Source organism: Cololabis saira, chromosome 8 (assembly GCF_033807715.1).
Source record: "Cololabis saira isolate AMF1-May2022 chromosome 8, fColSai1.1, whole genome shotgun sequence".
Taxonomy (NCBI): Eukaryota; Metazoa; Chordata; class Actinopteri; order Beloniformes; family Belonidae; genus Cololabis; species Cololabis saira.
This window is the reverse complement of record NC_084594.1, coordinates 39,964,240-39,983,916: the sequence shown is the minus strand read 5'-3', so window position 1 is coordinate 39,983,916 and position 19,677 is coordinate 39,964,240. Positions and strand designations below refer to the sequence as shown.

The 19,677-nt window shown below is 46.3% G+C and overlaps 1 protein-coding gene and 21 non-coding genes across 22 annotated transcripts; all 22 read right to left on the bottom strand.

Annotated features, from left to right (window-relative positions):
- Positions 1–121: 121 nt before the first annotated feature.
- trnag-ucc (transfer RNA glycine (anticodon UCC)) lies at positions 122–193 on the bottom strand. The gene has a single exon. It is a non-coding gene; the product is annotated as a tRNA-Gly (tRNA).
- Positions 194–1,926: 1,733 nt separating this feature from the next.
- Positions 1,927–1,998, bottom strand: trnaa-agc (transfer RNA alanine (anticodon AGC)). Its single transcript has one exon. It is a non-coding gene; the product is annotated as a tRNA-Ala (tRNA).
- A 110-nt stretch (positions 1,999–2,108) lies between these two features.
- Positions 2,109–2,180, bottom strand: trnag-ucc (transfer RNA glycine (anticodon UCC)). Its single transcript has one exon. It is a non-coding gene; the product is annotated as a tRNA-Gly (tRNA).
- A 1,329-nt stretch (positions 2,181–3,509) lies between these two features.
- trnaa-cgc (transfer RNA alanine (anticodon CGC)) lies at positions 3,510–3,581 on the bottom strand. Its single transcript has one exon. It is a non-coding gene; the product is annotated as a tRNA-Ala (tRNA).
- A 110-nt stretch (positions 3,582–3,691) lies between these two features.
- Positions 3,692–3,763, bottom strand: trnag-ucc (transfer RNA glycine (anticodon UCC)). The gene has a single exon. It is a non-coding gene; the product is annotated as a tRNA-Gly (tRNA).
- A 1,048-nt stretch (positions 3,764–4,811) lies between these two features.
- On the bottom strand, positions 4,812–4,883 carry trnaa-agc (transfer RNA alanine (anticodon AGC)). Its single transcript has one exon. It is a non-coding gene; the product is annotated as a tRNA-Ala (tRNA).
- Positions 4,884–4,993: 110 nt separating this feature from the next.
- Positions 4,994–5,065, bottom strand: trnag-ucc (transfer RNA glycine (anticodon UCC)). The gene has a single exon. It is a non-coding gene; the product is annotated as a tRNA-Gly (tRNA).
- Positions 5,066–6,531: 1,466 nt separating this feature from the next.
- trnaa-agc (transfer RNA alanine (anticodon AGC)) lies at positions 6,532–6,603 on the bottom strand. Its single transcript has one exon. It is a non-coding gene; the product is annotated as a tRNA-Ala (tRNA).
- A 110-nt stretch (positions 6,604–6,713) lies between these two features.
- trnag-ucc (transfer RNA glycine (anticodon UCC)) lies at positions 6,714–6,785 on the bottom strand. The gene has a single exon. It is a non-coding gene; the product is annotated as a tRNA-Gly (tRNA).
- Positions 6,786–8,114: 1,329 nt separating this feature from the next.
- Positions 8,115–8,186, bottom strand: trnaa-cgc (transfer RNA alanine (anticodon CGC)). Its single transcript has one exon. It is a non-coding gene; the product is annotated as a tRNA-Ala (tRNA).
- A 110-nt stretch (positions 8,187–8,296) lies between these two features.
- On the bottom strand, positions 8,297–8,368 carry trnag-ucc (transfer RNA glycine (anticodon UCC)). Its single transcript has one exon. It is a non-coding gene; the product is annotated as a tRNA-Gly (tRNA).
- A 1,048-nt stretch (positions 8,369–9,416) lies between these two features.
- On the bottom strand, positions 9,417–9,488 carry trnaa-ugc (transfer RNA alanine (anticodon UGC)). Its single transcript has one exon. It is a non-coding gene; the product is annotated as a tRNA-Ala (tRNA).
- A 110-nt stretch (positions 9,489–9,598) lies between these two features.
- On the bottom strand, positions 9,599–9,670 carry trnag-ucc (transfer RNA glycine (anticodon UCC)). Its single transcript has one exon. It is a non-coding gene; the product is annotated as a tRNA-Gly (tRNA).
- Positions 9,671–11,136: 1,466 nt separating this feature from the next.
- trnaa-agc (transfer RNA alanine (anticodon AGC)) lies at positions 11,137–11,208 on the bottom strand. The gene has a single exon. It is a non-coding gene; the product is annotated as a tRNA-Ala (tRNA).
- Positions 11,209–11,318: 110 nt separating this feature from the next.
- On the bottom strand, positions 11,319–11,390 carry trnag-ucc (transfer RNA glycine (anticodon UCC)). The gene has a single exon. It is a non-coding gene; the product is annotated as a tRNA-Gly (tRNA).
- A 1,329-nt stretch (positions 11,391–12,719) lies between these two features.
- trnaa-agc (transfer RNA alanine (anticodon AGC)) lies at positions 12,720–12,791 on the bottom strand. The gene has a single exon. It is a non-coding gene; the product is annotated as a tRNA-Ala (tRNA).
- Positions 12,792–12,901: 110 nt separating this feature from the next.
- trnag-ucc (transfer RNA glycine (anticodon UCC)) lies at positions 12,902–12,973 on the bottom strand. The gene has a single exon. It is a non-coding gene; the product is annotated as a tRNA-Gly (tRNA).
- Positions 12,974–14,293: 1,320 nt separating this feature from the next.
- On the bottom strand, positions 14,294–14,365 carry trnaa-ugc (transfer RNA alanine (anticodon UGC)). Its single transcript has one exon. It is a non-coding gene; the product is annotated as a tRNA-Ala (tRNA).
- A 110-nt stretch (positions 14,366–14,475) lies between these two features.
- Positions 14,476–14,547, bottom strand: trnag-ucc (transfer RNA glycine (anticodon UCC)). Its single transcript has one exon. It is a non-coding gene; the product is annotated as a tRNA-Gly (tRNA).
- A 1,685-nt stretch (positions 14,548–16,232) lies between these two features.
- trnaa-ugc (transfer RNA alanine (anticodon UGC)) lies at positions 16,233–16,304 on the bottom strand. Its single transcript has one exon. It is a non-coding gene; the product is annotated as a tRNA-Ala (tRNA).
- A 110-nt stretch (positions 16,305–16,414) lies between these two features.
- trnag-ucc (transfer RNA glycine (anticodon UCC)) lies at positions 16,415–16,486 on the bottom strand. The gene has a single exon. It is a non-coding gene; the product is annotated as a tRNA-Gly (tRNA).
- Positions 16,487–17,896: 1,410 nt separating this feature from the next.
- LOC133449553 (high choriolytic enzyme 2-like) lies at positions 17,897–18,718 on the bottom strand. The gene has a single exon (XM_061728715.1). It carries the CDS (start codon positions 18,692–18,694, stop codon positions 17,897–17,899), a length of 798 nt encoding a protein of 265 aa, XP_061584699.1. The 5' UTR covers positions 18,695–18,718.
- Between the last annotated feature and the right edge of the window lie 959 nt (positions 18,719–19,677).

Sequence of the window (19,677 nt, the reverse complement as noted above, 5' to 3'; positions counted from 1 at the left end):
GCTACATCCCCTTCGGTGTGTGCTCCTTAAGACAGGAAGACAGGAAGTTCTAAGAGTTATGAGTTCCATGGAAAACAGTCTGTTGAAGTGTGAAAATTCAGATTTCTCACAAAAGTAGTGCTGCGATGGCCGGGAATCGAACCCGGGTCAACTGCTTGGAAGGCAGCTATGCTCACAACTATACCACCATCGCGCAGTTCTGGCTAATCAACGTCATAATTTCCGCAACACACTGCATGTTGTTGATGCCAAATTCTGACCATACCATCCGAATGTTGCAACCGACATTGAGACTCATCATACCAGGCAACGTTTTTCCAAACTTCTGTTGTCAAAATTTGGTGGGCCTGAGTGAATTGTAGCCTCAATTTCCTGTTCTTAGCTGAGAGGAGTGGTACCCAGTGTGGTTCTGCTGCTGTGGCCCATCCGCCTCAAGGTTCGACGCGTTGTGCGTTCAGAGATGCTTTTCGGCTATTTGGTGAGCCTGAGTGAATTGTAGCCTGAGTTTCCTGTTCTTAGCTGAGAGGAGTGGTACCCAGTGTGGTTCTGCTGCTGTGGCCCATCCGCCTCAAGGTTCGACGCGTTGTGCATTCAGAGATGCTTTTCGGCTATTTGGGGAGCCTGAGTGAATTGTAGCCTCAGTTTCCTCTTCTTTGCTGACAGGAGTGGTACCCAGTGTGGTTCTGCTGCTGTGGCCCATCCGCCTCAAGGTTCGACGCGTTGTGCATTCAGAGATGCTTTTCGGCTATTTGGTGAGCCTGAGTGAATTGTAGCCTCAGTTTCCTCTTCCTTGCTGACAGGAGTGGTACCCAGTGTGGTTCTGCTGCTGTGGCCCATCCGCCTCAAGGTTCGACGCATTGTGCATTCAGAGATGCTTTTCGGCTATTTGGGAAGCCTGAGTGAATTGTAGCCTCATTTTCCTCTTCTTTGCTGACAGGAGTGGTACCCAGTGTGGTTCTGCTACTGTGGCCCATCCGCCTCAAGGTTCGACGCGTTGTGCATTCAGAGATGCTTTTCGGCTATTTGGTGAGCCTGAGTGAATTGTAGCCTCAGTTTCCTCTTCCTTGCTGACAGGAGTGGTACCCAGTGTGGTTCTGCTGCTGTGGCCCATCCGCCTCAAGGTTCGACGCGTTGTGCATTCAGAGATGCTTTTCGGCTATTTGGTGAGCCTGAGTGAATTGTAGCCTCAGTTTCCTGTTCTTAGCTGAGAGGAGTGGTACCCAGTATTGTTCTGCTGCTGTGGCCCATCCGCCTCAAGGTTCGACGCGTTGTGCATTCAGAGATGCTCTTCGGCATACCTCGGTTGTAATTATTTGAGTTACTGTTGCCTTTCTATCAGCTACATCCATTCTGGCCATTCTCTTCTGACCTCTGGCATCCACAAGGCATTTGCCCCCAAGAAACTACCGCCCACTGGATATATTCTCTTTTTCCGACGACTCTCTGTGAACCCCAGAGAGGTTTTTGCATGAAAATCCAAGTAGATCGGCAGGTTCTGAAATACTCAGACCAGCCCGTCTGTTACCAACAACCATGCCACGCTCAAAGTCACTGAAATCACCGTACTTCCCCATTCTGATGCTTGGTTTGAACTACAGGAGATTCTCTTGACCATGTCTACGTGCCTAATTGCATTGATTTGCTGTCATGTGATTGGCTGGTTAGAAATTTCCATCGAAGAGCAGTTGGAGCAGTTATCTTACCTAATAAAGTGGCCAGTGAGTGTAAATGCATACATATGTATGTGTCCCATGTATACTCCTCATGAACATTAAAGCTTTTTGATGGGATTGATGTTCAATAGCAAGCATTAAGTCCAATTCATCTTGTGAGTTTGTCTAACTATGAACATAATTCATCATTTTTGGAACAATCAGTGTTGCAGATTACCCTTTCTTACTTTATTGGGTTTATTAATGCAGATAATGGAGATGCCGGGGATTGAACCCAGGGCCTCATACATGCTAAGCATGCGCTCTACCACTGAGCTACATCCCCTTCAGTGGGTGCTTCTTAAGACAGGAAGACAGGAAGTTCTAAGAGTTATGAGTTCCATGGAAAACAGTCTGTTGAAGTGTGAAAATTCAGATTTCTCACAAATGTAGTGCTGCGATGGCCGGGAATCGAACCCGGGTCAACTGCTTGGAAGGCAGCTATGCTCACCACTATACCACCATCGCGCAGTTCTGGCTAATCAACGTCATAATTTCCGCAACACACTGCATGTTGTTGATGCAAAATTCTGACCATACCATCCGAATGTTGCAACCGACATTGAGACTCATCATACCAGGCAACGTTTTTCCAAACTTCTGTTGTCCAAATTTGGTGGGCCTGAGTGAATTGTAGCCTGAGTTTCCTGTTCTTAGCTGAGAGGAGTGGTACCCAGTGTGGTTCTGCTGCTGTGGCCCATCCGCCTCAAGGTTCGACGCGTTGTGCATTCAGAGATGCTTTTCGGCTATTTGGGGAGCCTGAGTGAATTGTAGCCTCAGTTTCCTCTTCTTTGCTGACAGGAGTGGTACCCAGTGTGGTTCTGCTGCTGTGGCCCATCCGCCTCAAGGTTCGACGCGTTGTGCATTCAGAGATGCTTTTCGGCTGTTTGGTGAGCCTGAGTGAATTGTAGCCTCAGTTTCCTCTTCCTTGCTGACAGGAGTGGTACCCAGTGTGGTTCTGCTGCTGTGGCCTATCCGCCTCAATGTTCGACGCATTGTGCATTCAGAGATGCTTTTCGGCTATTTGGGAAGCCTGAGTGAATTGTAGCCTCATTTTCCTCTTCTTTGCTGACAGGAGTGGTACCCAGTGTGGTTCTGCTACTGTGGCCCATCCGCCTCAAGGTTCGACGCGTTGTGCATTCAGAGATGCTCTTCGGCATACCTCGGTTGTAATGAGTGGTTATTTGAGTTACTGTTGCCTTTCTATCAGCTACATCCAGTCTGGCCATTCTCTTCTGACCTCTGGCATCCACAAGGCATTTGCCCCCAAGAAACTACCGCCCACTGGATATATTCTCTTTTTCCGACGACTCTCTGTGAACCCCAGAGAGGTTTTTGCATGAAAATCCAAGTAGATCGGCAGGTTCTGAAATACTCAGACCAGCCCGTCTGTTACCAACAACCATGCCACACTCAAAGTCACTGAAATCACCGTACTTCCCCATTCTGATGCTTGGTTTGAACTACAGGAGATTCTCTTGACCATGTCTACGTGCCTAATTGCATTGATTTGCTGTCATGTGATTGGCTGGTTAGAAATTTCCATCGAAGAGCAGTTGGAGCAGTTATCTTACCTAATAAAGTGGCCAGTGAGTGTAAATGCATACATATGTATCTGTCCCATGTATACTCCTCATGGACATTAAAGCTTTTTGAAGGGATTGATGTTCAATAGCAAGCATTAAGTCCAATTAATCTTGTGAGTTTGTCTAACTATGACCCTAATTCATCCTTTTTGGAACAATCAGTGTTGCTGATTACCCTTTCTTACTTCATTGGGTTTATTAACACAAGTAATGGAGATGCCGGGGATTGAACCCGGGGCCTCATACATGCGAAGCATGCGCTCTACCACTGAGCTACATCCCCTTCGGTGGGTGCTCCTTAAGACAGCAAGACAGGAAGTTCTAAGAGTTATGAGTTCCATGGAAAACAGTCTGTTGAAGTGTGAAAATTCAGATTTCTCACAAAACTAGTGCTGCGATGGCCGGGAATCGAACCCGGGTCAACTGCTTGGAAGGTAGCTATGCTCACCACTATACCACCATCGCGCAGTTCTGGCTAATCAACGTCATAATTTGCGCAACACACTGCATGTTGTTGATGCCAAATTCTGACCATACCATCCGAATGTTGCAACCGACATTGAGACTCATCATACCAGGCAACGTTTTTCCAAACTTCTGTTGTCAAAATTTGGTGGGCGAGAGTGAATTGTAGCCTCAATTTCCTGTTCTTAGCTGAGAGGAGTGGTACCCAGTGTGGTTCTGCTGCTGTAGCCCATCCGCCTCAAGGTTCGACGCGTTGTGCATTCAGAGATGCTTTTCGGCTATTTGGTGAGCCTGAGTGAATTGTAGCCTCAGTTTCCTGTTCTTAGCTGAGAGGAGTGGTACCCAGTATTGTTCTGCTGCTGTGGCCCATCCGCCTCAAGGTTCGACGCGTTGTGCATTCAGAGATGCTCTTCGGCATACCTCGGTTGTAATTATTTGAGTTACTGTTGCCTTTCTATCAGCTACATCCAGTCTGGCCATTCTCTTCTGACCTCCGGCATCCACAAGGCATTTGCCCCCAAGAAACTACCGCCCACTGGATATATTCTCTTTTTCCGACGACTCTCTGTGAACCCCAGAGAGGTTTTTGCATGAAAATCCAAGTAGATCGGCAGGTTCTCAAATACTCAGACCAGCCCGTCTGTTACCAACAACCATGCCACGCTCAAAGTCACTGAAATCACCGTACTTCCCCATTCTGATGCTTGGTTTGAACTACAGGAGATTCTCTTGACCATGTCTACGTGCCTAATTGCATAGATTTGCTGTCATGTGATTGGCTGGTTAGAAATTTCCATCGAAGAGCAGTTGGAGCAGTTATCTTACCTAATAAAGTGGCCAGTGAGTGTAAATGCATACATATGTATGTGTCCCATGTATACTCCTCATGAACATTAAAGCTTTTTGAAGGGATTGATGTTCAATAGCAAGCATTAAGTCCAATTCATCTTGTGAGTTTGTCTAACTATGAACATAATTCATCATTTTTGGAACAATCAGTGTTGCAGATTACCCTTTCTTACTTTATTGGGTTTATTAATGCAGATAATGGAGATGCCGGGGATTGAACCCGGGGCCTCATACATGCTAAGCATGCGCTCTACCACTGAGCTACATCCCCTTCGGTGGGTGCTCCTTAAGACAGGAAGACAGAAAGTTCTAAGAGTTATGAGTTCCATGGAAAACAATCTGTTGAAGTGTGAAAATTCAGATTTCTCACAAAAGTAGTGCTGCGATGGCCGGGAATCGAACCCGGGTCAACTGCTTGGAAGGCAGCTATGCTCACAACTATACCACCATCGCGCAGTTCTGGCTAATCAACGTCATAATTTCCGCAACACACTGCATGTTGTTGATGCCAAATTCTGACCATACCATCCGAATGTTGCAACCGACATTGAGACTCATCATACCAGGCAACGTTTTTCCAAACTTCTGTTGTCAAAATTTGGTGGGCCTGAGTGAATTGTAGCCTCAATTTCCTGTTCTTAGCTGAGAGGAGTGGTACCCAGTGTGGTTCTGCTGCTGTGGCCCATCCGCCTCAAGGTTCGACGCGTTGTGCATTCAGAGATGCTTTTCGGCTATTTGGTGAGCCTGGGTGAATTGTAGCCTCAGTTTCCTCTTCCTTGCTGACAGGAGTGGTACCCAGTGTGGTTCTGCTGCTGTGGCCCATCCGCCTCAAGGTTCGACGCGTTGTGCATTCAGAGATGCTCTTCGGCTATTTGGTGAGCCTGAGTGAATTGTAGCCTCAGTTTCCTGTTCTTAGCTGAGAGGAGTGGTACCCAGTGTGGTTCTGCTGCTGTGGCCCATCCGCCTCAAGGTTCGACGCGTTGTGCATTCAGAGATGCTTTTCGGCTATTTGGGGAGCCTGAGTGAATTGTAGCCTCAGTTTCCTCTTCCTTGCTGACAGGAGTGGTACCCAGTGTGGTTCTGCTGCTGTTGCCCATCCGCCTCAAGGTTCGACGCGTTGTGCATTCAGAGAGGCTTTTCGGCTATTTGGGGAGCCTGAGTGAATTGTAGCCTCAGTTTCCTCTTCTTTGCTGACAGGAGTGGTACCCAGTGTGGTTCTGCTGCTGTGGCCCATCCGCCTCAAGGTTCGACGCGTTGTGCATTCAGAGATGCTCTTCGGCATACCTCGGTTGTAATGAGTGGTTATTTGAGTTACTGTTGCCTTTCTATCAGCTACATCCAGTCTGGCCATTCTCTTCTGACCTCTGGCATCCACAAGGCATTTGCCCCCAAGAAACTACCGCCCACTGGATATATTCTCTTTTTCCGACGACTCTCTTTGAACCCCAGAGAGGTTTTTGCATGAAAATCCAAGTAGATCGGCAGGTTCTGAAATACTCAGACCAGCCCGTCTGTTACCAACAACCATGCCACGCTCAAAGTCACTGAAATCACCGTACTTCCCCATTCTGATGCTTGGTTTGAACTACAGGAGATTCTCTTGACCATGTCTACGTGCCTAATTGCATTGATTTCCTGTCATGTGATTGGCTGGTTAGAAATTTCCATCGAAGAGCAGTTGGAGCAGTTATCTTACCTAATAAAGTGGCCAGTGAGTGTAAATGCATACATATGTATGTGTCCCATGTATACTCCTCATGAACATTAAAGCTTTTTGAAGGGATTGATGTTCAATAGCAAGCATTAAGTCCAATTCATCTTGTGAGTTTGTCTAACTATGAACATAATTCATCATTTTTGGAACAATCAGTGTTGCAGATTACCCTTTCTTACTTTATTGGGTTTATTAATGCAGATAATGGAGATGCCGGGGATTGAACCCAGGGCCTCATACATGCTAAGCATGCGCTCTACCACTGAGCTACATCCCCTTCAGTGGGTGCTTCTTAAGACAGGAAGACAGGAAGTTCTAAGAGTTATGAGTTCCATGGAAAACAGTCTGTTGAAGTGTGAAAATTCAGATTTCTCACAAATGTAGTGCTGCGATGGCCGGGAATCGAACCCGGGTCAACTGCTTGGAAGGCAGCTATGCTCACCACTATACCACCATCGCGCAGTTCTGGCTAATCAACGTCATAATTTCCGCAACACACTGCATGTTGTTGATGCAAAATTCTGACCATACCATCCGAATGTTGCAACCGACATTGAGACTCATCATACCAGGCAACGTTTTTCCAAACTTCTGTTGTCCAAATTTGGTGGGCCTGAGTGAATTGTAGCCTGAGTTTCCTGTTCTTAGCTGAGAGGAGTGGTACCCAGTGTGGTTCTGCTGCTGTGGCCCATCCGCCTCAAGGTTCGACGCGTTGTGCATTCAGAGATGCTTTTCGGCTATTTGGGGAGCCTGAGTGAATTGTAGCCTCAGTTTCCTCTTCTTTGCTGACAGGAGTGGTACCCAGTGTGGTTCTGCTGCTGTGGCCCATCCGCCTCAAGGTTCGACGCGTTGTGCATTCAGAGATGCTTTTCGGCTGTTTGGTGAGCCTGAGTGAATTGTAGCCTCAGTTTCCTCTTCCTTGCTGACAGGAGTGGTACCCAGTGTGGTTCTGCTGCTGTGGCCTATCCGCCTCAATGTTCGACGCATTGTGCATTCAGAGATGCTTTTCGGCTATTTGGGAAGCCTGAGTGAATTGTAGCCTCATTTTCCTCTTCTTTGCTGACAGGAGTGGTACCCAGTGTGGTTCTGCTACTGTGGCCCATCCGCCTCAAGGTTCGACGCGTTGTGCATTCAGAGATGCTCTTCGGCATACCTCGGTTGTAATGAGTGGTTATTTGAGTTACTGTTGCCTTTCTATCAGCTACATCCAGTCTGGCCATTCTCTTCTGACCTCTGGCATCCACAAGGCATTTGCCCCCAAGAAACTACCGCCCACTGGATATATTCTCTTTTTCCGACGACTCTCTGTGAACCCCAGAGAGGTTTTTGCATGAAAATCCAAGTAGATCGGCAGGTTCTGAAATACTCAGACCAGCCCGTCTGTTACCAACAACCATGCCACACTCAAAGTCACTGAAATCACCGTACTTCCCCATTCTGATGCTTGGTTTGAACTACAGGAGATTCTCTTGACCATGTCTACGTGCCTAATTGCATTGATTTGCTGTCATGTGATTGGCTGGTTAGAAATTTCCATCGAAGAGCAGTTGGAGCAGTTATCTTACCTAATAAAGTGGCCAGTGAGTGTAAATGCATACATATGTATCTGTCCCATGTATACTCCTCATGGACATTAAAGCTTTTTGAAGGGATTGATGTTCAATAGCAAGCATTAAGTCCAATTAATCTTGTGAGTTTGTCTAACTATGACCCTAATTCATCCTTTTTGGAACAATCAGTGTTGTTGATTACCCCTTCTTACTTCATTGGGTTTATTAACACAAGTAATGGAGATGCCGGGGATTGAACCCGGGGCCTCATACATGCGAAGCATGCGCTCTACCACTGAGCTACATCCCCTTCGGTGGGTGCTCCTTAAGACAGCAAGACAGGAAGTTCTAAGAGTTATGAGTTCCATGGAAAACAGTCTGTTGAAGTGTGAAAATTCAGATTTCTCACAAAACTAGTGCTGCGATGGCCGGGAATCGAACCCGGGTCAACTGCTTGGAAGGTAGCTATGCTCACCACTATACCACCATCGCGCAGTTCTGGCTAATCAACGTCATAATTTGCGCAACACACTGCATGTTGTTGATGCCAAATTCTGACCATACCATCCGAATGTTGCAACCGACATTGAGACTCATCATACCAGGCAACGTTTTTCCAAACTTCTGTTGTCAAAATTTGGTGGGCGAGAGTGAATTGTAGCCTCAATTTCCTGTTCTTAGCTGAGAGGAGTGGTACCCAGTGTGGTTCTGCTGCTGTAGCCCATCCGCCTCAAGGTTCGACGCGTTGTGCATTCAGAGATGCTTTTCGGCTATTTGGTGAGCCTGAGTGAATTGTAGCCTCAGTTTCCTGTTCTTAGCTGAGAGGAGTGGTACCCAGTATTGTTCTGCTGCTGTGGCCCATCCGCCTCAAGGTTCGACGCGTTGTGCATTCAGAGATGCTCTTCGGCATACCTCGGTTGTAATTATTTGAGTTACTGTTGCCTTTCTATCAGCTACATCCAGTCTGGCCATTCTCTTCTGACCTCTGGCATCCACAAGGCATTTGCCCCCAAGAAACTACCGCCCACTGGATATATTCTCTTTTTCCGACGACTCTCTGTGAATCCCAGAGAGGTTTTTGCATGAAAATCCAAGTAGATCGGCAGGTTCTGAAATACTCAGACCAGCCCGTCTGTTACCAACAACCATGCCACACTCAAAGTCACTGAAATCACCGTACTTCCCCATTCTGATGCTTGGTTTGAACTACAGGAGATTCTCTTGACCATGTCTACGTGCCTAATTGCATTGATTTGCTGTCATGTGATTGGCTGGTTAGAAATTTCCATCGAAGAGCAGTTGGAGCAGTTATCTTACCTAATAAAGTGGCCAGTGAGTGTAAATGCATACATATGTATCTGTCCCATGTATACTCCTCATGGACATTAAAGCTTTTTGAAGGGATTGATGTTCAATAGCAAGCATTAAGTCCAATTAATCTTGTGAGTTTGTCTAACTATGAACATAATTCATCCTTTTTGGAACAATCAGTGTTGCAGACTACCCGTTCTTACTTTATTCGGTTTATTAATGCAGATAATGGAGATGCCGGGGATTGAACGCGGGGCCTCATACACGCAAAGCATGCGCTCTACCACTGAGCTACATCCCCTTCGGTGGGTGCTCCTTAAGACAGGAAGACAGGAAGTTCTAAGAGCGACGAGTTCAATGGAAAACACTCTGTTGAAGTGTGAAAATTCAGATTTCTCACAAAAGTAGTGCTGCGATGGCCGGGAATCAAACCCAGGTCAACTGCTTGGAAGGTAGCTATGCTCACCACTATACCACCATCGCTCAGTTCTGGCAAATCAACGTCATAATTTCCGCAACACACTGCATGTTGTTGATGCCAAATTCTGACCATACCATCCGAATGTTGCAACCGACATTGAGACTCATCATACCAGGCAACGTTTTTCCAAACTTCTGTTGTCAAAATTTGGTGGGCCTGAGTGAATTGTAGCCTCAATTTCCTGTTCTTAGCTGAGAGGAGTGGTACCCAGTGTGGTTCTGCTGCTGTGGCCCATCCGCCTCAAGGTTCGACGCGTTGTGCATTCAGAGATGCTTTTCGGCTATTTGGTGAGCCTGAGTGAATTGTAGCCTCAGTTTCCTGTTCTTAGCTGAGAGGAGTGGTACCCAGTGTGGTTCTGCTGCTGTGGCCCATCCGCCTCAAGGTTCGACGCGTTGTGCATTCAGAGATGCTTTTCGGCTATTTGGGGAGCCTGAGTGAATTGTAGCCTCAGTTTCCTCTTCTTTGCTGACAGGAGTGGTACCCAGTGTGGTTCTGCTGCTGTGGCCCATCCGCCTCAAGGTTCGACGCGTTGTGCATTCAGAGATGCTTTTCGGCTATTTGGTGAGCCTGAGTGAATTGTAGCCTCAGTTTCCTCTTCCTTGCTGACAGGAGTGGTACCCAGTGTGGTTCTGCTGCTGTGGCCCATCCGCCTCAAGGTTCGACGCGTTGTGCATTCAGAGATGCTTTTCGGCTATTTGGGAAGCCTGAGTGAATTGTAGCCTCATTTTCCTCTTCTTTGCTGACAGGAGTGGTACCCAGTGTGGTTCTGCTGCTGTGGCCCATCCGCCTCAAGGTTCGACGCGTTGTGCATTCAGAGATGCTCTTCGGCATACCTCGGTTGTAATGAGTGGTTATTTGAGTTACTGTTGCCTTTCTATCAGCTACATACAGTCTGGCCATTCTCTTCTGACCTCTGGCATCCACAAGGCATTTGCCCCCAAGAAACTACCGCCCACTGGATATATTGTCTTTTTCCGACGACTCTCTGTGAACCCCAGAGAGGTTTTTGCATGAAAATCCAAGTAGATCGGCAGGTTCTGAAATACTCAGACCAGCCCGTCTGTTACCAACAACCATGCAACGCTCAAAGTCACTTAAATCACCGTACTTCCCCATTCCGATGCTTGGTTTGAACTACAGGAGATTCTCTTGACCATGTCTACGTGCCTAATTGCATTGATTTGCTGTCATGTGATTGGCTGGTTAGAAATTTCCATCGAAGAGCAGTTGGAGCAGTTATCTTACCTAATAAAGTGGCCAGTGGGTGTAAATGCATACATATGTATGTGTCCCATGTATACTCCTCATGAACATTAAAGCTTTTTGAAGGGATTGATGTTCAATAGCAAGCATTAAGTCCAATTAATCTTGTGAGTTTGTCTAACTATGAACATAATTCATCCTTTTTGGAACAATCAGTGTTGCAGATTACCCGTTCTTACTTTATTCGGTTTATTAATGCAAATAATGGAGATGCCGGGGATTGAACCTGGGGCCTCATACATGCTAAGCATGCGCTCTACCACTGAGCTACATCCCCTTCGGTGGTTGCTCCTTAAGACAGGAAGACAGGAAGTTCTAAGAGCTACGAGTTCCATGGAAAAAACTCTGTTGAAGTGTGAAAATTCAGATTTCTCACAAAAGTAGTGCTGCGATGGCCGGGAATCGAACCCGGGTCAACTGCTTGGAAGGCAGCTATGCTAACCACTATACCACCATCGCTCAGTTCTGGCAAATCAACGTCATAATTTCCGCAACACACTGCATGTTGTTGATGCCAAATTCTGACCATACCATCCGAATGTTGCAACCGACATTGAGACTCATCATACCAGGCAACGTTTTTCCAAACTTCTGTTGTCAAAATTTGGTGGGCCAGAGTGAATTGTAGCCTCAGTTTCCTGTTCTTAGCTGAGAGGAGTGGTACCCAGTGTGGTTCTGCTGCTGTGGCCCATCCGCCTCAAGGTTCGACGCGTTGTGCATTCAGAGATGCTTTTCGGCTATTTGGGGAGCCTGAGTGAATTGTAGCCTCAGTTTCCTCTTCTTTGCTGACAGGAGTGGTACCCAGTGTGGTTCTGCTGCTGTGGCCCATCCGCCTCAAGGTTCGACGCGTTGTGCATTCAGAGATGCTTTTCGGCTATTTGGTGAGCCTGAGTGAATTGTAGCCTCAGTTTCCTCTTCCTTGCTGACAGGAGTGGTACCCAGTGTGGTTCTGCTGCTGTGGCCCATCCGCCTCAAGGTTCGACGCGTTGTGCATTCAGAGATGCTTTTCGGCTATTTGGGAAGCCTGAGTGAATTGTAGCCTCATTTTCCTCTTCTTTGCTGACAGGAGTGGTACCCAGTGTGGTTCTGCTGCTGTGGCCCATCCGCCTCAAGGTTCGACGCGTTGTGCATTCAGAGATGCTCTTCGGCATACCTCGGTTGTAATGAGTGGTTATTTGAGTTACTGTTGCCTTTCTATCAGCTACATACAGTCTGGCCATTCTCTTCTGACCTCTGGCATCCACAAGGCATTTGCCCCCAAGAAACTACCGCCCACTGGATATATTGTCTTTTTCCGACGACTCTCTGTGAACCCCAGAGAGGTTTTTGCATGAAAATCCAAGTAGATCGGCAGGTTCTGAAATACTCAGACCAGCCCGTCTGTTACCAACAACCATGCAACGCTCAAAGTCACTTAAATCACCGTACTTCCCCATTCCGATGCTTGGTTTGAACTACAGGAGATTCTCTTGACCATGTCTACGTGCCTAATTGCATTGATTTGCTGTCATGTGATTGGCTGGTTAGAAATTTCCATCGAAGAGCAGTTGGAGCAGTTATCTTACCTAATAAAGTGGCCAGTGGGTGTAAATGCATACATATGTATGTGTCCCATGTATACTCCTCATGAACATTAAAGCTTTTTGAAGGGATTGATGTTCAATAGCAAGCATTAAGTCCAATTAATCTTGTGAGTTTGTCTAACTATGAACATAATTCATCCTTTTTGGAACAATCAGTGTTGCAGATTACCCGTTCTTACTTTATTCGGTTTATTAATGCAAATAATGGAGATGCCGGGGATTGAACCTGGGGCCTCATACATGCTAAGCATGCGCTCTACCACTGAGCTACATCCCCTTCGGTGGTTGCTCCTTAAGACAGGAAGACAGGAAGTTCTAAGAGCTACGAGTTCCATGGAAAAAACTCTGTTGAAGTGTGAAAATTCAGATTTCTCACAAAAGTAGTGCTGCGATGGCCGGGAATCGAACCCGGGTCAACTGCTTGGAAGGCAGCTATGCTAACCACTATACCACCATCGCTCAGTTCTGGCAAATCAACGTCATAATTTCCGCAACACACTGCATGTTGTTGATGCCAAATTCTGACCATACCATCCGAATGTTGCAACCGACATTGAGACTCATCATACCAGGCAACGTTTTTCCAAACTTCTGTTGTCAAAATTTGGTGGGCCAGAGTGAATTGTAGCCTCAGTTTCCTGTTCTTAGCTGAGAGGAGTGGTACCCAGTGTGGTTCTGCTGCTGTGGCCCATCCGCCTCAAGGTTCGACGCGTTGTGCATTCAGAGATGCTTTTCGGCTATTTGGGGAGCCTGAGTGAATTGTAGCCTCAGTTTCCTCTTCTTTGCTGACAGGAGTGGTACCCAGTGTGGTTCTACTGCTGTGGCCCATCCGCCTCAAGGTTCGACGCGTTGTGCATTCAGAGATGCTTTTCGGCTATTTGGTGAGCCTGAGTGAATTGTAGCCTCAGTTTCCTCTTCCTTGCTGACAGGAGTGGTACCCAGTGTGGTTCTGCTGCTGTGGCTTATCCGCCTCAAGGTTCGACGCGTTGTGCATTCAGAGATGCTTTTCGGCTATTTGGGAAGCCTGAGTGAATTGTAGCCTCATTTTCCTCTTCTTTGCTGACAGGAGTGGTACCCAGTGTGGTTCTGCTGCTGTGGCCCATCCGCCTCAAGGTTCGACGCGTTGTGCATTCAGAGATGCTCTTCGGCATACCTCGGTTGTAATGAGTGGTTATTTGAGTTACTGTTGCCTTTCTATCAGCTACAACCAGTCTGGCCATTCTCTTCTGACCTCTGGCATCCACAAGGCATTTTCCCCCAAGAAACTACAGCCCACTGGATATATTCTCTTTTTCCGACGACTCTCTGTGAACCCCAGAGAGGTTTTTGCATGAAAATCCAAGTAGATCGGCAGGTTCTGAAATACTCAGACCAGCCCGTCTGTTACCAACAACCATGCCACGCTCAAAGTCACTGAAATCACCGTACTTCCCCATTCTGATGCTTGGTTTGAACTACAGGAGATTCTCTTGACCATGTCTACGTGCCTAATTGCATTGATTTGCTGTCATGTGATCGGCTGGTTAGAAATGTCCGTCGAAGAGCAGTTATTTTACCTAATAAAGTGGCCGGTGAGTGTAAATGCATACATATGTATGTGTCCCATGTATACTCCTCATGAACATTAAAGCTTTTTGAAGGGATTTATGTTCAATAGCAAGCAGTAAGTCCACTTCATCTTGTGAGTTTGTCTAACTGTGAACATAATTCATCCTTTATGGAACAATCAGTGTTGATGATTACTCTTTCTTACTTCATTGGGTTTATTAACACAAATAATGGAGATGCCGGGGACTGAACCCGGGGCCTCATACATGCAAAGCATGCGCTCTACCACTGAGCTACATCCCCTTCGGTGGGTGCTCCTTAAGACAGGAAAACAGGAAGTTCTAAGAGTTACGAGTTCCATGGAAACAAGTATGTTGAAGTGTGAAAATTCCGATTTTTCACAAAAGTAGTGCTGCGATGGCCGGGAATCGAACCCGGGTCAACTGCTTGGAAGGCAGCTATGCTCACCACTATACCACCATCGCACAGTTCTGGCAAATCAACGTCATAATTTCCACAACACACTGCATGTTGTTGATGCCGAATTCTGACCATACCATCCGAATGTTGCAACCGACATTGAGACTCATCACACCAGGCAACGTTTTTCCAAACTTCTGTTGTCCAAATTTGGCGGGCCTGAGTGAATTGTAGCCTCAGTTTCCTGTTCTTTGCTGACAGGAGTGGTACCCAGTGTGGTTCTGTTGCTGTGGCCCATCTGCCTCAAGGTTCAACGCGTTGTGCATTCAGAGATGCTCTTCGGCTATTTGGTGAGCCTGAGTGAATTGTAGCCTCAGTTTCCTGTTTTTTACTGACAGGAGTGGTACCCAGTGTGGTTCTACTGCTGTGGCCCATCGGCCTCAAGGTTCAACGCGTTGTGTATTCAGAGATGCTCTTCGGCATACCTCGGTTGTAATGAGAGGTTATTTGAGTTACTGTTGCCTTTCTATCAGCTACAACCAGTCTGGCCATTCTCTTCTGACCTCTGGCATCCACAAGGCATTTGCCCCCAAGAAACTACCGCCCACTGGATATATTCTCTTTTTCCGACGACTCTCTGTGAACCCCAGAGAGGTTTTTGCATGAAAATCCAAGTAGATCGGCAGGTTCTGAAATACTCAGACCAGCCCGTCTGTTACCAACAACCATGCCACGCTCAAAGTCACTGAAATCACCGTACTTCCCCATTATGATGCTTGGTTTGAACTACAGGAGTAGTTAACACTGCATGTTGTTGATGCCGAATTCTGACCATACCATCCGAATGTTGCAACCGACATTGAGACTCATCATACCAGGCAACGTTTTTCCAGACTTCTGTTGTCCAAATTTGGCAGGCCTGAGTGAATTGTAGCCTCAGTTTCCTGTTCTTTGCTGACAGGAGTGGTACCCAGTGTGGTTCTGTTGCTGTGGCCCATCCGCCTCAAGGTTCGACGCGTTGTGCATTCAGAGATGCTCTTCTGCTATTTGGTGAGACTGAGTGAATTGTAGCCTCAGTTTCCTGTTCTTTGCAGACAGGAATGGTACCCAGTGTGGTTCTGCTGCTGTGGCCCATCCGCTTCAAGGTTCGACGCGTTGTGTATTCAGAGATGCTCTTCGGCATACCTCGGTTGTAATGAGAGGTTATTTGAGTTACTGTTGCCTTTCTATCAGCTACAACCAGTCTGGCCATTCTCTTCTGACCTCTGGCATCCACAAGGCATTTTCCCCCAAGAAACTACAGCCCACTGGATATATTCTCTTTTTCCGACGACTCTCTGTGAACCCCAGAGAGGTTTTTGCATGAAAATCCAAGTAGATCGGCAGGTTCTGAAATACTCAGACCAGCCCGTCTGTTACCAACAACCATGCCACGCTCAAAGTCACTGAAATCACCGTACTTCCCCATTCTGATGCTTGGTTTGAACTACAGGAGATTCTCTTGACCATGTCTACGTGCCTAATTGCATTGATTTGCTGTCATGTGATTGGCTGGTTAGAAATTTCCGTCGAAGAGCAGTTATTTTACCTAATAAAGTGGCCGGTGAGTGTAAATGCATACATATGTATGTGTCCCATGTATACTCCTCATGAACATTAAAGCTTTTTGAAGGGATAATTCATCCTTTATGGAAAAATCAGTGTTGATAATTACTCTTTCTTACTTCATTGGGTTTATTAACACAAGTAATGGAGATGCCGGGGATTGAACCCGGGGCCTCATACATGCAAAGCATGCGCTCTACCACTGAGCTACATCCCCTTCGGTGGGTGCTCCTTAAGACAGGAAAACAGGAAGTTCTAAGAGTTACGAGTTCCATGGAAACAAGTATGTTGAAGTGTGAAAATTCCGATTTTTCACAAAAGTAGTGCTGCGATGGCCGGGAATCGAACCCGGGTCAACTGCTTGGAAGGCAGCTATGCTCACCACTATACCACCATCGCACAGTTCTGGCAAATCAACATCATAATTTCGGCAACACACTGCATGTTGTTGATGCCGAATTCTGACCATACCATCCGAATGTTGCAACCGACATTGAGACTCATCATACCAGGCAACGTTTTTCCAAACTTCTGTTGTCCAAAGCATCTCCATTATTTGTGTTAATAAACCCAATGAAGTAAGAAAGGGTAATCAACAACACCGATTGTTTCATAAAGGATGAATTATGTTCATAGTTAGACAAACTCACAAGATGAATTGGGCTTAATGCTTGCTATTGAACATCAATCCCTTCAAAAAGCTTTAATGGTCATGAGGAGTATATATGGGACACATACATATGTATGCATTTACACTCACCGGCCACTTTTTTAGGTAAAATAACTGCTCCAACTGCTCTTCGACTCTGGACAACAGTGCATACGGATGCAGTGCATAACGTGTCTAATTTTGTCTTTTTTTCTTTAACATCATCCTGGCTCCTTTTTTCTTTTATCTTTTGTGCGTCGCTTTTTTGTTTGGGCTAGCTAAACATGATGCTGCGCTATTTTTGTCGTCTACTGTCTTCTGTTTACTTTTTTTCTTGCTGAAAACTCACATCACGTCTTCGTGTCATCGTGCACTTAACATGACTGACAGGTGGCCTGTTAAGGTGATTGGACTCTACTCATGCACAAAAGCTGTTTTCTTCCTCCTTCTTCGGCTCCTGACAGCATCTGGGCCCCGGTGCAGCTGCACCGGTTGCACCGCCGATATCTACGCCTGTGAATTCAGACATAACGTTGTTTCCTGGTTGAACTTTAACTTGATTAAATAAATGTAACTTGATTTGAACTTAAAAATAAGTGAAATTATCACCTGTGGAAGCTTATTTAACCAACAGGCATTTGCCAGCTCGCTCTCTCCACTGCTGCCCGCGTCCTCTCATCCACACAGCAGCACCGGCAGGAGGTTTGTCATAGACTCGCAGCATGTGTGTGGGGGGGGGGGGGGGGGGGGCATAACTCAGGATTTTAGGGGCCAAATATGATCTTTTATAGTTAAAATAATAATAATACTTTCATGCCTTACCTTGTACTTCAATGCATTGGGGGAGCTTTTGTACAGAATAGTCAGAGTAGCATTAAAAATAGGGGGCAACAAGGGGGACAAGGCTCTGCAGTGGGGGGCTTCATATTAAAAATCAAGTCTCAGTTTGCAAAGAATTTTTTAAGTTTTTCACTTTTTCTGAAAAAACCCCCCCTTCAAATATTGAAAAGTAGAAAACATTCAGAATACACTTGCAGAAAAAAAGAAGAAGAACAACTAGCCCTTGTTTTGCATTGCTTTTATTCCAAATATTTTGGTCATGCGGGATCACATCCTGTTATCTGAGCATTTCATACATCATTATTCCTCTGACAGTGTTGCTAACAGCCGTAGAGCATGTTGATCCTGCTGATGTCCCAGCGGGACAGACCGTTCCTCTGGCCGATCCGAGCGTTGGGGTTTCCAATGGGGGTGATGGTCTCCCTCCCCCGGCCCACGGAGAAGGCGAATCTTCCATAGTGCATGATGGAGGAGTAATCGTAGGGCGTGTTCAGGTTGTTGGTGTCGTGCTTGTGGAAGTTGTAGGCGCTCTTCTGGATGATGTTCATCCAGTTGATCCTGACGTAGCGGTCGCGGTCGCTCCTGGTCTGCTCGTGCTGGAAGCCCAGAGCGTGGTTGAGCTCGTGCTGGACGATGCCACCGTAGATGCAGCCCGCCCTGTTGAGAGAGAGCTCCTGCCTGCCTCCCTGTCTGCCCAGGGCGGAGTAGCATCCGCCTTTGTTCACAATGCTGATGTAGTCGTTCTCGTTCCTGCGAGGGGTGAAGCGGACGCAGGTGCGGCTGAAGGCCCTCATGGCGCCCTCGATCGTCTGCCTCTCGTACCCGGAGAACTGAGAACTTATCGTGTAGGCGATCACCACTTTGCCATTGGAGGCTTTTTTCCACAGACAGCTGTTGTACCAGCACTTCATGGCGTTTCTGGTAACGGGAGCCACCAGGTCTCCTTCCAGCAGGAACTCCTCTGTGGCGTTATTGGTGGTCAGAATCTGGGTGGTCATGTCCACTTCCGTTTCTTCATCTTCTGCCATCTCTGCGTCTTGACCTTCATCCTCCTGGAAAGGTTGAGCCTGAGAGAGGCCGAGCAGGAGCAGCAGGAGCAGGCTGGCAGAGGGACTCATCTTCAGGTGTGGAGAGACTCCTTGGAGCTTGATGTCTGCTCAGTCCGGTCCAGGGTCTTTATACGCTCCTGCACAGGTGTGTCTGCAGCAGGATTATGGGTGGGGGGTTACACTGTTAGGCCTAATGTCAACCTCTGCAGGGAGGACTCTGCAGACAAACCTACTCCTCAAACACGGTTTCTTATAACTATTGATTAAATGGATAAAGTCAGCTTAACTAGCAATATTTCCTTCATCTGAACACTTTGTAAACTTTTCAACCAGTGAAATGTTTTCTGTCAAATTAACCTCCAATACACCAATTTATATTTGCATTTTCAGAAATCTGCTCTACTTGTATTTGTTTTACTTTTCTTCAGTTATTCTACAAACACAAGAAACATGATCATGAAACTTACAACACTGTTACACCCAGATGGAGGTGATATGTACAGCAGGCCTTCCTGTTAAATACTAACATACTAACATACTAACATGTTTAGTCTCAATGCTGCTGTTTACGTGAACGCTCAACCCAACTACAACTGAGGCACTAACGGCATTAGTTTGAAATGTATTAGATTCATTTTAATTCATTTATCTAAAGCTTTAATTGGATATTTTAAATAATCATATTTTTATTTCATGCATATCGGCATCTATGATTAAATATATCACTTGTGATTATACAGTAATTTAAATTGCCCCATATTCAAAAACTGACATCTCCTGAGGTCTTAATAAAACACATTTGAGGATAAAGGTTTGCATCCTTCTAACACTTTATCTTTTCCCAGTTAAACATTAAAGTTGAGGAAACGTTTTGCTTTTTTCTGTAAGATGTTCTGAGAGAATCTTTTAAAGAGAATTTCTCTTTTTACATCTTTTTCAAAGTCAAAGGTTTCATGCAGAAGACTTGGTTAGTGTTAGTGACTTGGTTTTCCCGCTCGAGACGTTGACCTGCAAAGGAAGCGCCAGACTCACTGAAAACTCCCAGAAGGAAA